This window comes from Vespa crabro, chromosome 17 (genome assembly GCF_910589235.1).
Source record: "Vespa crabro chromosome 17, iyVesCrab1.2, whole genome shotgun sequence".
Classification (NCBI taxonomy): Eukaryota; Metazoa; Arthropoda; class Insecta; order Hymenoptera; family Vespidae; genus Vespa; species Vespa crabro.
Genome location: NC_060971.1, coordinates 1,703,326 through 1,715,825, shown reverse-complemented (window position 1 = coordinate 1,715,825; position 12,500 = coordinate 1,703,326). Strand labels below are relative to the sequence as shown.

General features: G+C 29.5%; 1 protein-coding gene and 1 long non-coding RNA gene across 7 annotated transcripts in view; one reads left to right on the top strand and one right to left on the bottom strand.

Annotated features, from left to right (window-relative positions):
• Positions 1–11,062, top strand: part of LOC124430155 (GRAM domain-containing protein 2B-like) — a 45,189-nt gene extending 34,127 nt beyond the window's left edge. For 4 of the 5 annotated variants that reach the window (XM_046976341.1, XM_046976340.1, XM_046976339.1 and 1 more), the window contains 5 exons: positions 6,073–6,252; positions 8,558–8,711; positions 8,834–9,384; positions 9,913–10,180; positions 10,337–11,062. In XM_046976341.1, the coding sequence (XP_046832297.1) occupies positions 6,073–6,252; positions 8,558–8,711; positions 8,834–9,384; positions 9,913–10,180; positions 10,337–10,453 (1,270 nt within the window). In that variant the 3' untranslated portion in view covers positions 10,454–11,062. The remainder of the gene's footprint in view (positions 1–6,072; positions 6,253–8,557; positions 8,712–8,833; positions 9,385–9,912; positions 10,181–10,336) is intronic. The other variant, XM_046976342.1, reaches the window with a different exon arrangement.
• On the bottom strand, positions 1,692–5,572 carry LOC124430157. Of its 2 annotated transcripts, XR_006943676.1 has the most exons (5): positions 3,358–5,572; positions 2,915–3,277; positions 2,746–2,835; positions 2,560–2,678; positions 1,692–2,335 (listed from the first exon to the last, which is right to left on the bottom strand). It is a non-coding gene; the product is annotated as an uncharacterized LOC124430157 (long non-coding RNA). The 2 variants fall into 2 exon arrangements; XR_006943675.1 differs by having other exon boundaries at positions 2,915–5,572.
• Positions 11,063–12,500: the final 1,438 nt, after the last annotated feature.

The window sequence follows — 12,500 nt, the reverse complement described above, 5'->3', positions numbered from 1 at the left end:
GACCCCGTTTCAATGATTATCAGAGTTCAAAAGTGAGCATGCGAGAAGAAGATGTTAACATCATACACACACCCACACACACACACACACACACACACATATATATATATCATATATATAATATATACACATATGTCATTCATTATACTAGAGAATGTGTGCTAATATTTGAGAGACTATTTCTCCAGGAAGGAAGATCGTATAATATCGAATCGAATCGAATCGAATCGAATTGAATTGAATCATCGACTGAATATTAATACTGATTTATTTCTTTTTGTCATCTTTTACTTTTGTTTTTGTTTTGATTTTTTTTTCACTCTTTAAAAAGAAGGAAGCACAATTACAAAACAGGAAATACCGGTCTATGCTCTGATTAATTTAAAGTCGATCGCCTCATTTCTCTCGATGATTAAGAATAATTATTATTGAAGAGCGTTGAAAAATCGGGCCAATCCTATCGATGTATTGAAATGTCGATCGCTTAACTAAATGTTCCGATTTGTTCGTAATGTATTAAGGTGTTGATTTGAAAAAGTAAGAAAACGAAAGAATGGAAAAAAGCAAAGTGAGTGAAAAACTATACTAATGATATGAGAAAGAGAAAGAGAGAAAGAGAGAGAGAGAGAGAGAGAGAGAGAGAGAGAACAAATTCGAATTTAAGGTCAAACTATCGAGAGGTTTATGGAAGCACCATTCTCTTAAAAAATGCAAGTTCCTACACTTTCATAAGTTATGCAAAAATTTTCTAAGCAATTTTAAAAATCATTTATACTCTTCTTCAAGACTGGTTAGGCAAATTTTCTGTATTTTTTTTATCTTTTAGATTATAAAATTATCTATTATATAAACGTAACTACAAGGTCTAATAAAAGTTTCAAAGAAGAGTAGTCGATTTTTTTTTCTTCTTTTTTACAATAAAACTTAGAAACTTTTGATCCACCCTGTATTATATACTTTAATTAATAAAATTATTTTTAAAATCTATTTTTCTTTTCTTTTTTTTTTTTTTTGGTAAGGATTAATGCATTATTAGTAATATACGAAAAAAGTTTAGAAAGAAAAAAAGTCTAAAAAATAATTCATCAATGTGCCAAGAGTCTACGATGTAATTCGTCAAAGATTGTCGACCGCTGCTCGACATGTACATTGTCGACCGCTACTCGACATGTATTTTGTCGACCGCTACTCGACATGAACATTGTCGACCGCTACTCGACATGCACATTGTCGACCGCTACTCGACATGTACATTGTCGACCGCTACGCGACATGTACATTGTCGACCGCTACGCGACATGTACATTGTCGACCGATACTCGACACTCGTAAATATAAACAATCTACAATTAACTTGGTTAATTCTTACATTGATTAACAATTTCGTAGGCTCATTAAAAAAAAAAACGAATCGTTTTGTTCTACGTGCGCACAATTACAAAACAGAACATCTCATCATTGACGTATGTACTATTCCATAATCAATTCGATTGATGTGGACGTGCTGTATTTGGAAATGAACCGATAGATAGCATATTGAGATAGTCTCGCTCGGCGCATAATCAAGCCGTTGTTTTTTATTTTTCTTTTCCTTTTTCTCCTTTCTTTCGCTTCTTAAAAGGAGGGTCGATCGATCAATATCAGAATAAATTTGTTTATTGCACGGCGACAAGTAGTTGCGTCAAATTCGATTCTTCCCATTGTATTGTCGTGATAATTCTCTTTTTTGCTCGTATGCTAATTGGTTTTTTGTTTTTTTTTTCGTTCTTTTTTTTTCTTTCTCCTTTTTTTCTTTTTGGAATAAATCTGAATAAGTATATAAGATTCGGGATATCGTATTTCGTATTCATTCTTTCTTATCGTTAAGTCAACGCATACATAAGTAGGTATATACCCAATTCGTCTCTTTTCTGTTATTTTTCTTATATTTTACTGTTCCTTCTTCTCCTCCTTCTTCTTCTTCTTCTTCTTCCTCTTCTTGTTTCTCTTTATCGTTTTCTTTTTCTTCTTATTCTTATTCTTATTCCCCTTATTCTTCTTCTCCATAACGTTGTACAAACGCTGTATCCACGTGCATGCGTTAAACGCAGAGCGTGAATTCTAAAAATAATGCATACGCTTAGCCGACCGCATAAGATTCATGCTTCGTACAGAGTTAGAAATTTTGTCGACATTTTCAAATCCTCAAATTCATTTTCTAATGACGTTTTCTCTCTTCTTTTTTTCTTTTCTTTTAATCTTCTTTTAAATTAAAGAAACATACACATATATATATATATATATATATATATATATATATATATTCTTCGATATATGTGAGAAGTTAATAAATAGTCTAAAAGAAAAAAATCGAATGTTGTTTATAATTGTAATGTTAATTCGACGATAAGTCATTTTAATATTAAATATAGTTAATTAAAAATATTATAATTCACTTAAAAACAAAATATAAATTAATAATAAAGAAGATAAATATTATAAAATAATTAAGAAAAGATATTATACGATATTTTATTTCCAATAATTATCTAATTGATTAATGAAACGATATAAGCTTACAAATCTTTCAAAGAAATCTCGTTGACTTATTATCATCGAGAATATCGACATATATCGACAAATACGACCTTTTCAAGAATGATCGATGTTCCGAAGCTCCTCCAACTCATAAGATTGATCTAGAAACAAAATAATAGATAGATAGAATATTTATATATACATATATATATATATCGATCGATATACTTGTTTATATTTTCGATTATCCATCGTCCATTCAGTGTATCAATGTAAACACAATCCTTGGAATAAAAGAAAATGTATTTTTTCTTTCTCCTGCAAAAAAAAAACAAAAATAATCGTTTACGCTAACGTACACATACTTAATAAAATTATGATGAGGTCGAGGCCATACCTTGAAACGTATCGAAAGAAAACTCTTCAGGAATTTGTTTTGAAAATATTTGAAAATGTAAAAAATCTAAATCGAACCCGAAAGATATTTTTTTTAAGTTTCGTTATTACAATCGATTTATTTCGAGAGAAGAAAAAGAAAAAGAAAAGAAAAAAGATATTTATTTTTCATTCTCGATCAGAAAATTGTATTTGGAAAATATTTTCTATACGTAAAAACGTAAATCGTGCTTCAAAAATATTTCATGCAGGTTTTTATTAACGATTTATTTCTTTTTCGTTCTTCATTTTTAAAGTGAAATAGAAAAAAGCAACAAATTTATCGATGTACCTTATTAATATGCAAAATAAGCTTAAATTGTACCTAGACGATAATTAAAAATCAATTTCTTTTTATTTATTCAAACTTTTTTTTTTTTTTTTTTTTTCATAAAAATTACAAACCTAGAAACTTTTGACCCATAATTTGTAACAATAGATTTTAATCTATATAGAAAAGGTCTATAATAAACTTTTTTTTTTAGTCAGCAGTTGCATCGATTTATAACTCCACTATTATAACTGTCTAATGGAAACACGTTGTTTTTATTTTTCATTATGAAAATGTGGGCGGAAACGGTTTTAAATTTAATCGTGCTTTATCGTCATTCACGAATACATACTAACGAAACACTAACGATTACAAATTTTTTTAGTTGCATTTCAACGATGTTTTAATACGGAACAGGAGAAAGAGAGAGAGTGTAAATTTTCGGGAAAAAAGAAAAAAAAAAGAATAGAAAATCTAAACAACGTTATTGTGCCTCGAACGTTGCACAAACGTAGACTGAACATATCATCTAAGTATTTCTACTTAATATCTTCTCTTTCTTTCTCTCTCTCTCTCTCTCTCTCTCTCTCCATTTATCGTATATATACGTATATCATGTATTACATAAAAATTGATAAAACTTGTCGATAATTCGGGCGTATCTAGTGCATGACGTCATTCAATGTCCTTCGGAATAAAATATAGAAAGAAGAACACCTGGTGTATCTTAATAATGTAAGATAAATGTTATGGACAATGACGAAGGAAGAAAAAAAGGGGCAGAAAAAGTAAAAAACAAGTAAAGCAAAAGAAGGTAGAGTTTTATTAACACTTATAGGAAACGGTACGAGAAATGCAATTGATTTTTTTAGATATGTCCGTGACCCCCCATGTGATATAAGATAATCACAAGTATTAGTTATTATATATGTGTGTGTGTATGTGTGCATGCATGTATAAATAATCATTATTACATAGGGTGTGTCCAGAGATCGTAGATATTTAAATTGATCGATCATTTTGTCGGTTTCGATCGATCGACTAAAATCAATTTCTCAACTCAAATTTCATACATTCTTCTTATTTATCTTATTTTATTATTTCTTTTTTTTTTTTTTATCTTATATCTTTTATTTTTTTTTTCTTTTTATTATCCTTTTATCTTTCTTTTTTTTCTTACTCTTATTTTTTCCTTCATACAAAAGAGTAACAATTTGTTTGTCGTTACAATTTGTATGATAGTGTAAAATTGATAATTCCATTCGACGAAAAGAGAAAAAGAAATGTATTTATATATGAGAGATAAACAAGAAGATTATTGAAATTTGTTATAATGTATCTTCGATTGTTCGAGAGAATGAGTTTTCCTAATTTTTTATTTTTATCTCTTTTTGTTTTTTGTTCCCCTATTGACTTTACAATATCACAAACTGAATAAGCCAAGTGATATCGTTCTACCTTGAGAAGTTGGGTAGAAGTTAAAAAGAGTGCGTAGAGGAGATTAATGATTAAGAAGGTCAAGAGGTCGAGAGAACAAAGGTGGTGGATGTTTTCTTTTTTTTTCTTTTGTCTGGCTCTCTCTCTCTCTCTCTTTCTCTGTCTCTATGTATGTATAAGACATACGAGTCGAAATCAAGTCAGTCTTATAACCCGGCTGGTCCGTGGAAGGCTGAATTATAAAATCGCAGTGTTTAGTTTCTAACTCTTTACGTTTAACACATCTAATTTCTAATTCTTTACGATATATTAGTTTTACCATTTTTTTTCTTTTTTTTTTTCTTTCATTTCTTTCCTTCTTTCTCCTTTAATCTGTTTATCTAATCTTTTTATCTCTAATTATAATTCATTACGAATTCTTTTCCATTTTCCTTTTTTCTTATTTCTCTTATCAAAATTTATCTATCATCGTTGATCGGTGAGATCGTCGTTAGAATTATTATTTAATATATTATTATCGTATCTCTTATTTTTCCTTATTCCCGCACTTTTCACCTATAAAATGAGTTTCATATTTATCGCTCGTTTGGTAATGAAAACATTAGGGGCGAGAGTTAGATCATCAAGAAGAACGATGTTTAAAAAGTGCCGATACGAACGTGGCTTTTATTAAATGACGACGATAAATTTCGAGAAATTTTAATATAAACGAAAGTTATATACTTTCTTACATGCATTAGAAATAATTAGATTCTCGCGTCGATTGTTGATAGGTGACAATCAACGTTTGAGATACAATTTTTGACAAGAGAATTTGGAGTTTCTAACTTTTTTCTTCTTTTTTTTCTCCTTTTTTTCCCCTTCTTTTAAAAACGTAATAAATTTTTTAATCTAACGATCCTTGTGACCTGATAATAAGAATAATGGAGTTCGAAACACGAGCTTTGATAGATTTTTGCCTATCATCTGGTACAATAACGAGAGCAAGGTAAAGATTCAATCATTTATAGAAATAATTCGATTGATATCGAATAATTAACGTTATTTCGATTGGATGGATAAAAATGTGCGTGTTAATTTTTTCTAAACATTTTCTAATTCAACGTTAACGAATCAATTTGTCGTATATATAAATAATCAAAACGAACGTTATGATATTTCCTAACAATAATAATAATAACAGTAATAATAATAATAATAATAACAACAATTCAAAATAATAATATTATTGTGTTATCATTATTATTATCATTATTTAAAGTGAAATTTTAATATTTCATAAATGTTATCTCATTCGCGTCGATATAAAAGCATCGTTAATACCATTATATAAAAAGGAAAATTTCTAATCAACGTTAACAGATAACTAAGATCGATAATGAATGATAATAAACATTGTTGTATTTTATTAGGTCTGCGGGGTCCATAGGAGCACGTTCGGCGCCAAGTACACCGCTTCAAACTACAACACCTGGGGTACCGCAAACGGGCCAACAATCAATCAGTCCTTCTCAGCTTACCGTTGTCACTAATATCCAAGTTTCCCAACCGCCAAGGAGTCCGAGTCATGCGGCACTGAGATGTAATGACAGGTGAGTTGAAATCGTCTGAAAAAAAAAAAAAGAAAATGACTCATCAAATTTATACTTTTACTTATTCTTCGAAATGATCCATCTATAAGGATCGATAAGATCTCGGAATTTTGTGATAATGAAACACCTGTGCTTTCTCTTACGAAAACAATATTGTTGTTATTATTTACACAACTGATAGAAGTTGCTCGGGTGGAGAAGGAGGGTGAGAAAAAATGTAATATATTTATATATATATATATATATATATATTATAAATCATCATCATCTGGAAATTAGTCATCGGAGTCATCTTTGACCTCTCAGCCGTTTATCAAAGTATAAAAATCAATTACTTTTCCTGATAATTGTCATTTGCATTCGTAAACATAGCAATAAAAGTGGAGTTAAAATCGATAGATAGATAAATTGATAGATTGATATAGATCGATAGATGATAGATCGATAGATCGATAGATCTTACTTTTGTTAATTCGTAGATATAAATATTCCACCCATTCTCACCTTCCACCAGTTACATTGTATCCCCCCTATCAGTTTTTATATAAAAAAACTTTTATATCAGCTGTCAAAGAGAATCTATACTTCATACTGTTAAGAATATTGTTTGCTTCATTTTTCCTTTTTCTTTTTCTTTCTCGTTTCATTTAAGTATGAAAGATATCAATCAACGAGTCGTTGATCTAGTTAGATAAAGTTAGGTCTTCTTCCACCTGTGACTCTCTTGATAAGCATTACGGATGTCTCACTTGAATCGTGATATTGTGTCTTATCGAAAATCGGTAAGACAAGATCGACGGAACGCGAGTAAACGTTTTATATATTGTTAAACCTACGATGATCGAGAACGAAGTTATATTGTTAAAAGCTGACGTTAAATTTAAAGAATTTTTAGAAGAAATAGAGTGTACGCGCGCACGTCCGCTTTCGTCTACGCGTGTGCTTTTTGTTCAATTTAATTTAACTTAATTTTATTTAATTTAATTTAATTTAATTTAATTTAATTTAATTTAATTTAATTTAATTTAATTTAATATAATTTAATTTGTTTTTCTTTCTTTTCTCTTCTTGTTTGATTTTTCTTTTTTGTTTTCTTTTTTGTTTTTTTGTTGATTCAGTGTCAATTTCGAGTTTATTTCCTTTGGCGTATCCAAAAAAAAGAAGGGGATACGATAACAAAGGAAACGTTTTATTATAATAATCCTAATTGCTCTTTCGATTCAATTCGAATTCGATTCGATTCGATTCGGTTCGGCCGATCAAATTTGAGACGACAAGATGCAAGGATTCAAGTTCGTCGTTTGGAGCAACGATTTGTGGGGTGCTACTATAAAACCAAAAATTTCCAGACATAATCCGGTGCCAAGTAATATCAGCAAAAATTTAAATGAGTTAAATACTTTTATATTTTTATACATTATCTCCTTATATATATATATATATATATATATATATATATATATATATATATATATATATATATATATTTAATACATATATGAAGATCAAAATGTTAAGTTCATTAATAAATCAAGAATTGTGTGTCTTTGTGTATTTGAGCGCGCGCACGCGTTTACGTGTCTCTCTTGATGTCAAAGTTTTGTATCATCAATGTATTCGAATTATTTATTACATATGTTTATTATATTTATTTTTATTAGAAATGACTGCTTTTAAAAATCGTTATCGATGAAAATCTAAAGTAACAGTAATTTTACATTATCCTAGTCGTAAATAATAATAAAATATATATTATTTCTAAATATGATCGATACATCTGTGCATTCCATTGTTTTATAAGATATGGATAATAATTGAATATAATTTCCATTTGAACATATATATATATATATATATATATATATATATATATATAAATATATATATATATATAAATGATGCACATATGTACGTACATATATACATATGTAATAAAGATCATACATATATTCGTTCCTAATATGTAATACGTATGTATATATACGAATGAATTATAAATTTTTTCATTAGCCATAGCGATAAAGACCAGATCGATAATGCTCGATTACAAAAATGCTATCAAAATGTATAATTCCATTATAAAAGTCATTCTTACATTTCCGTTGAGAAAATTACAAATAAATCGTGTTATTGGAATATAGTTTATAGAAGAATGAAGACCTTCAAAAAGTTAACTTAGTATTGTTATACATCTATTCATATGTATACCGAATGAATTATTCATTTCATTTAATTAAAGTACAGTACAAAAGTATTATTTTTCGTTCGCATTTTTCTCATAATCTTTTCTCCATTTTATTTTCAGTCAGCTATCAAAGCCATTGAGCAGGAGTACTCCATCGATGGCAGCCGGTGGTATTGTTCAAACACCGGCGAAGATCAGTAGATCTTCATCAAGATCCTCGCCGTCGTCCACCAGTAGTGCAAGACAAAAGAAATTTCATCGGCATTTTACTCAGGTAAAATTAATAAATATTAATAAAAATTAAATAATATATATATATATATATATATATTTTTTTTTTACTATAAAATTTTATTGAAACTTACGAAAGGACAGTTAGTCAGTGCTAATATATAGTCTTCAAAATTTCGACATCAGGTAGCCGCGGATGAACGTGTATTAAATTACTACAGTTGTGCGCTGGTGGGCGATATCCTACTTCAAGGTCACCTTTACATAACACCGAATTATTTCGCCTTCTATAGCAACGTTTTCGGTTACGTTACAAAGTTGTTAATACCAACGGCCTCGGTGTTGAAGATCAGTAAAGAGAAGACGGCTAAGATCATTCCAAATGCTGTCGCGGTAGCGACCGAGGACGAAAGACACGTTTTCTGTTCTTTACTATCGAGAGATTCGACCTTTAAACTGATGAAACAGGTTTGGGACGAAGCAATAATACCAAGAGCTTCACCGGACGTATTACCACTTCCCGATGAGGCAAAATTATTACCACCGGATACGTTGCTGGTCGACGATTCGGAAGTTAATCCTGAGGAAGATGATTCGAGTATGTCAGAAAGTGGCACCGATCAAACCGCTTCAAGACCACCAACTGTTTGTACCGATACCGATGGTTTATCACCTACTATTTCTAGACCAAGTCATACTCCTGTTCCTAATACCAGGTTGGTACTTTTTTTTTTTACATTCATCTATCTATCTATCTATCTAACTATCTGTCCTTTTCCTTGTTCTTTATACACATACACACACACACACACACACACATATCACAAATACATTGTGCCTACACACTAGACCTACTTATTTCAAAGATGAGATGCTTGTCAGAGATGCTAAACCGTACGGGATGACTTAAAAGTTTGTAGGTGATTTAAAAAAAGAAGAAAAAAAAAAAAGAAAAAAATCAAACAAAAGAATGTATCGATTATTCTCTTCCTAGACTTTTTCGACTAAAATCTTTTACAATGTCTAGGCTTAACAAGTATAAATAATTGAACGAATAAAAATTAGTCTAAAATTGTTGAAATCACAATGGTTCACCCTGTAGAACGAAGTAGGACACAGGAATTATTGGAAAATCTTTTACATTCTTTGATGTCGTCTACGGTGCTCTCTGCTCATTGTTGTTGTTGTTGTTATTTTTTTTTCCTTTCTCATTTTCTAATTCTTCTTCTTCTTTATTATTTTAGAATGGATTCAGTGACACCATCGATACCGATCTCACCTAACAAATCTCGTTCCTTTGGTACATTTTTTGTTGGTGGATTGAAGCCTGGTACAGTAATTGCTATATTGGTTGTGGTCCTAGCAGCTTTGTATATTTCGGCAGCGATGATGATGTTCCGTATCGATAGATTGCATACGGCATATCTAAATCATCCTCTTGTCTCGCCGGAACATTTTACGCATGATCGACTCTTGCATTATCTCAATTCGAATCTCGATCAGATAGCTAAGGTAAAATTTATGCATTTCATGTTTGTCATACTCAGACACAAAGATATATATATATATATATATATAATTAATAAATATTCTGAGAAATATCTTTAACATAAATATTTAAATAATATTTTAACATATCTGACATTGTATTTTTAATCCATTCTTTAGGTCCGCCAAAGTTTGCAAACGTTGTCGCAACAATTTGTAGCAATGAGTCAAGCTAGTGAAAGAGGATCGGCAGCTGTATCCGGAGGACCGATAGAACCAGAAGATGCGCCAAGTTAGCCCCCGGGGTGGATAAATAATAATAATAACAATATCATTAAACCAAATAATTATACGAATACCCGTCGCCTTGCTAGCGTATGAAACGTGTCGTCTCGTAGTCTTCTTCATGCGAGACGATTATGGCGATCACCGAATGGATGATCATTGATGATAAAATATTATCGTTTAGCACCATTATGATTAGAACTTCCAGCTACCAAAAAAAAAAATAAAAAAATAAAAAAAAAAGAAACAACAACAAAACAAGAAAAAAGAAGAACGGGAGCGTGGGCGGGGGATGGGTAATGACATTCGTAGGCAGTTTAGCCATGAAAAAAAGACGAGTGAATTTTTCGATTTTATGGTGACTATATCCTTTCCTTATATACATACATATGTATATGTATATGTATATGTATATGTATATGTATATGTATATGTATATGTATATGTTTATGTTTATATATATACATATGTGTGTATATGCTCTACCCCACAACCCTCACACCACATCCATCACCGTCATCACGACAGTCCACTTCGCCTTTTTTTCTTTTCTTTACATTCTGGCGTTTTGTATCGTTCGTTGTTACTCATAAGTGGTTTTATTAAATGACTTAGAAAAATTGTTATGTATAGAGGGAGAAAGAGAGAGAGATAGAGATAGAGAGAGAGAGATAGAGAGAGAGATAGAGATAGAGAGAGAGAGAGAGAGAGAGAGAGAGATTTTTTAATGAAAATAAAAACGACGAAATGACAAGTCGAAAGATAAATGAAAAAAATACTGACAAAGGATATGAAAGTAAAAATGGTGGTGCTTTATAACGACGAACGAAAAAAATGATTTTTGTTTATTTAAACTAGTCACGCGTAACTAAGGCTCCCTGGTGCGAAATAAAATACATATGAACAAAAAGAAACAAAATATAAGTATATATCTATATGTATATATATATAATATATATATATATATATATATATATATGTTTATATACGTATATGTATAGAAAACTTATGTATATGCACTTATACAAAAAAAATATACACACACATAAATATATAGTATATTATGTATATTGGTAAAAAAGAAAACAAACAAACAAACAAACAAACAAACAAACAAACAGATATGTATACATAAAGATAGAATTAATTGCATATTTCGCGATTACTACTTATATCCATTATTTATGGTATTTATCAGTTGGTCGAGCATTGCCGTTGTTTATTTTCTTAATTTTGTTTTTTTTCCTTTAGTTTTTTGTTTCTTTTTTCATTTTTCTTCTTTCTTTCTTTTTTTTTTTCTTTTATTATATAACGTGTTCGACCATCGTACCAATAGTTGAATTTATATTTTTGCCAAAAATAATGCCATAATTTCATGAATTATTATCTATATGTAGGACGAAAATAACTTTTGAAAGTTGTTTTAATACTGTGAAAAGGAATAAAGAAAATAAAAATTAGAAAAGAAAATGGTGCGACAGCGAATCGGTTCTTGAAGATTTTTCATAACCGATCTGATGTGGATATTGTTAAAAAAGAAAATAAATAAATAAATAAAATAATATAAAATAAAAAATAATAATGATAAAAAAAGAAGTAATCATGTAGTACTCGCCGTGCTCGCGTGCACACGAACGTTCCTATTATTATTATTGTTGCTGTTATTATTATTATTATTATTATTATTATTATTATTATTATTATTATTATTATTATTATTATTATTATTATTATTATTATTATTATTATTATTATTATTATTATTATTATTATTATTATTATTATTATTATTGTTATTATATTATCATTATCATTATTTTATTCATGAAAATTTTATTAATTTTTAATTCTTTTCTTTTTCCTTTTTTTTTCTTTTCTCCTTTAATTTTCTCTTTTGTTATGGTAACACATAGAAAAATAGTTATCGCGAAATATCTAATGTTTTACACACCGAGAAAACATAGTACTCGGTCTATCGCGTTCGTTGTGTTTTTGCTTTCAATGTTTGGGATATGAAGGTATGTTTCAAATTGGTGTTATGTTATTCATTGTATTTCCA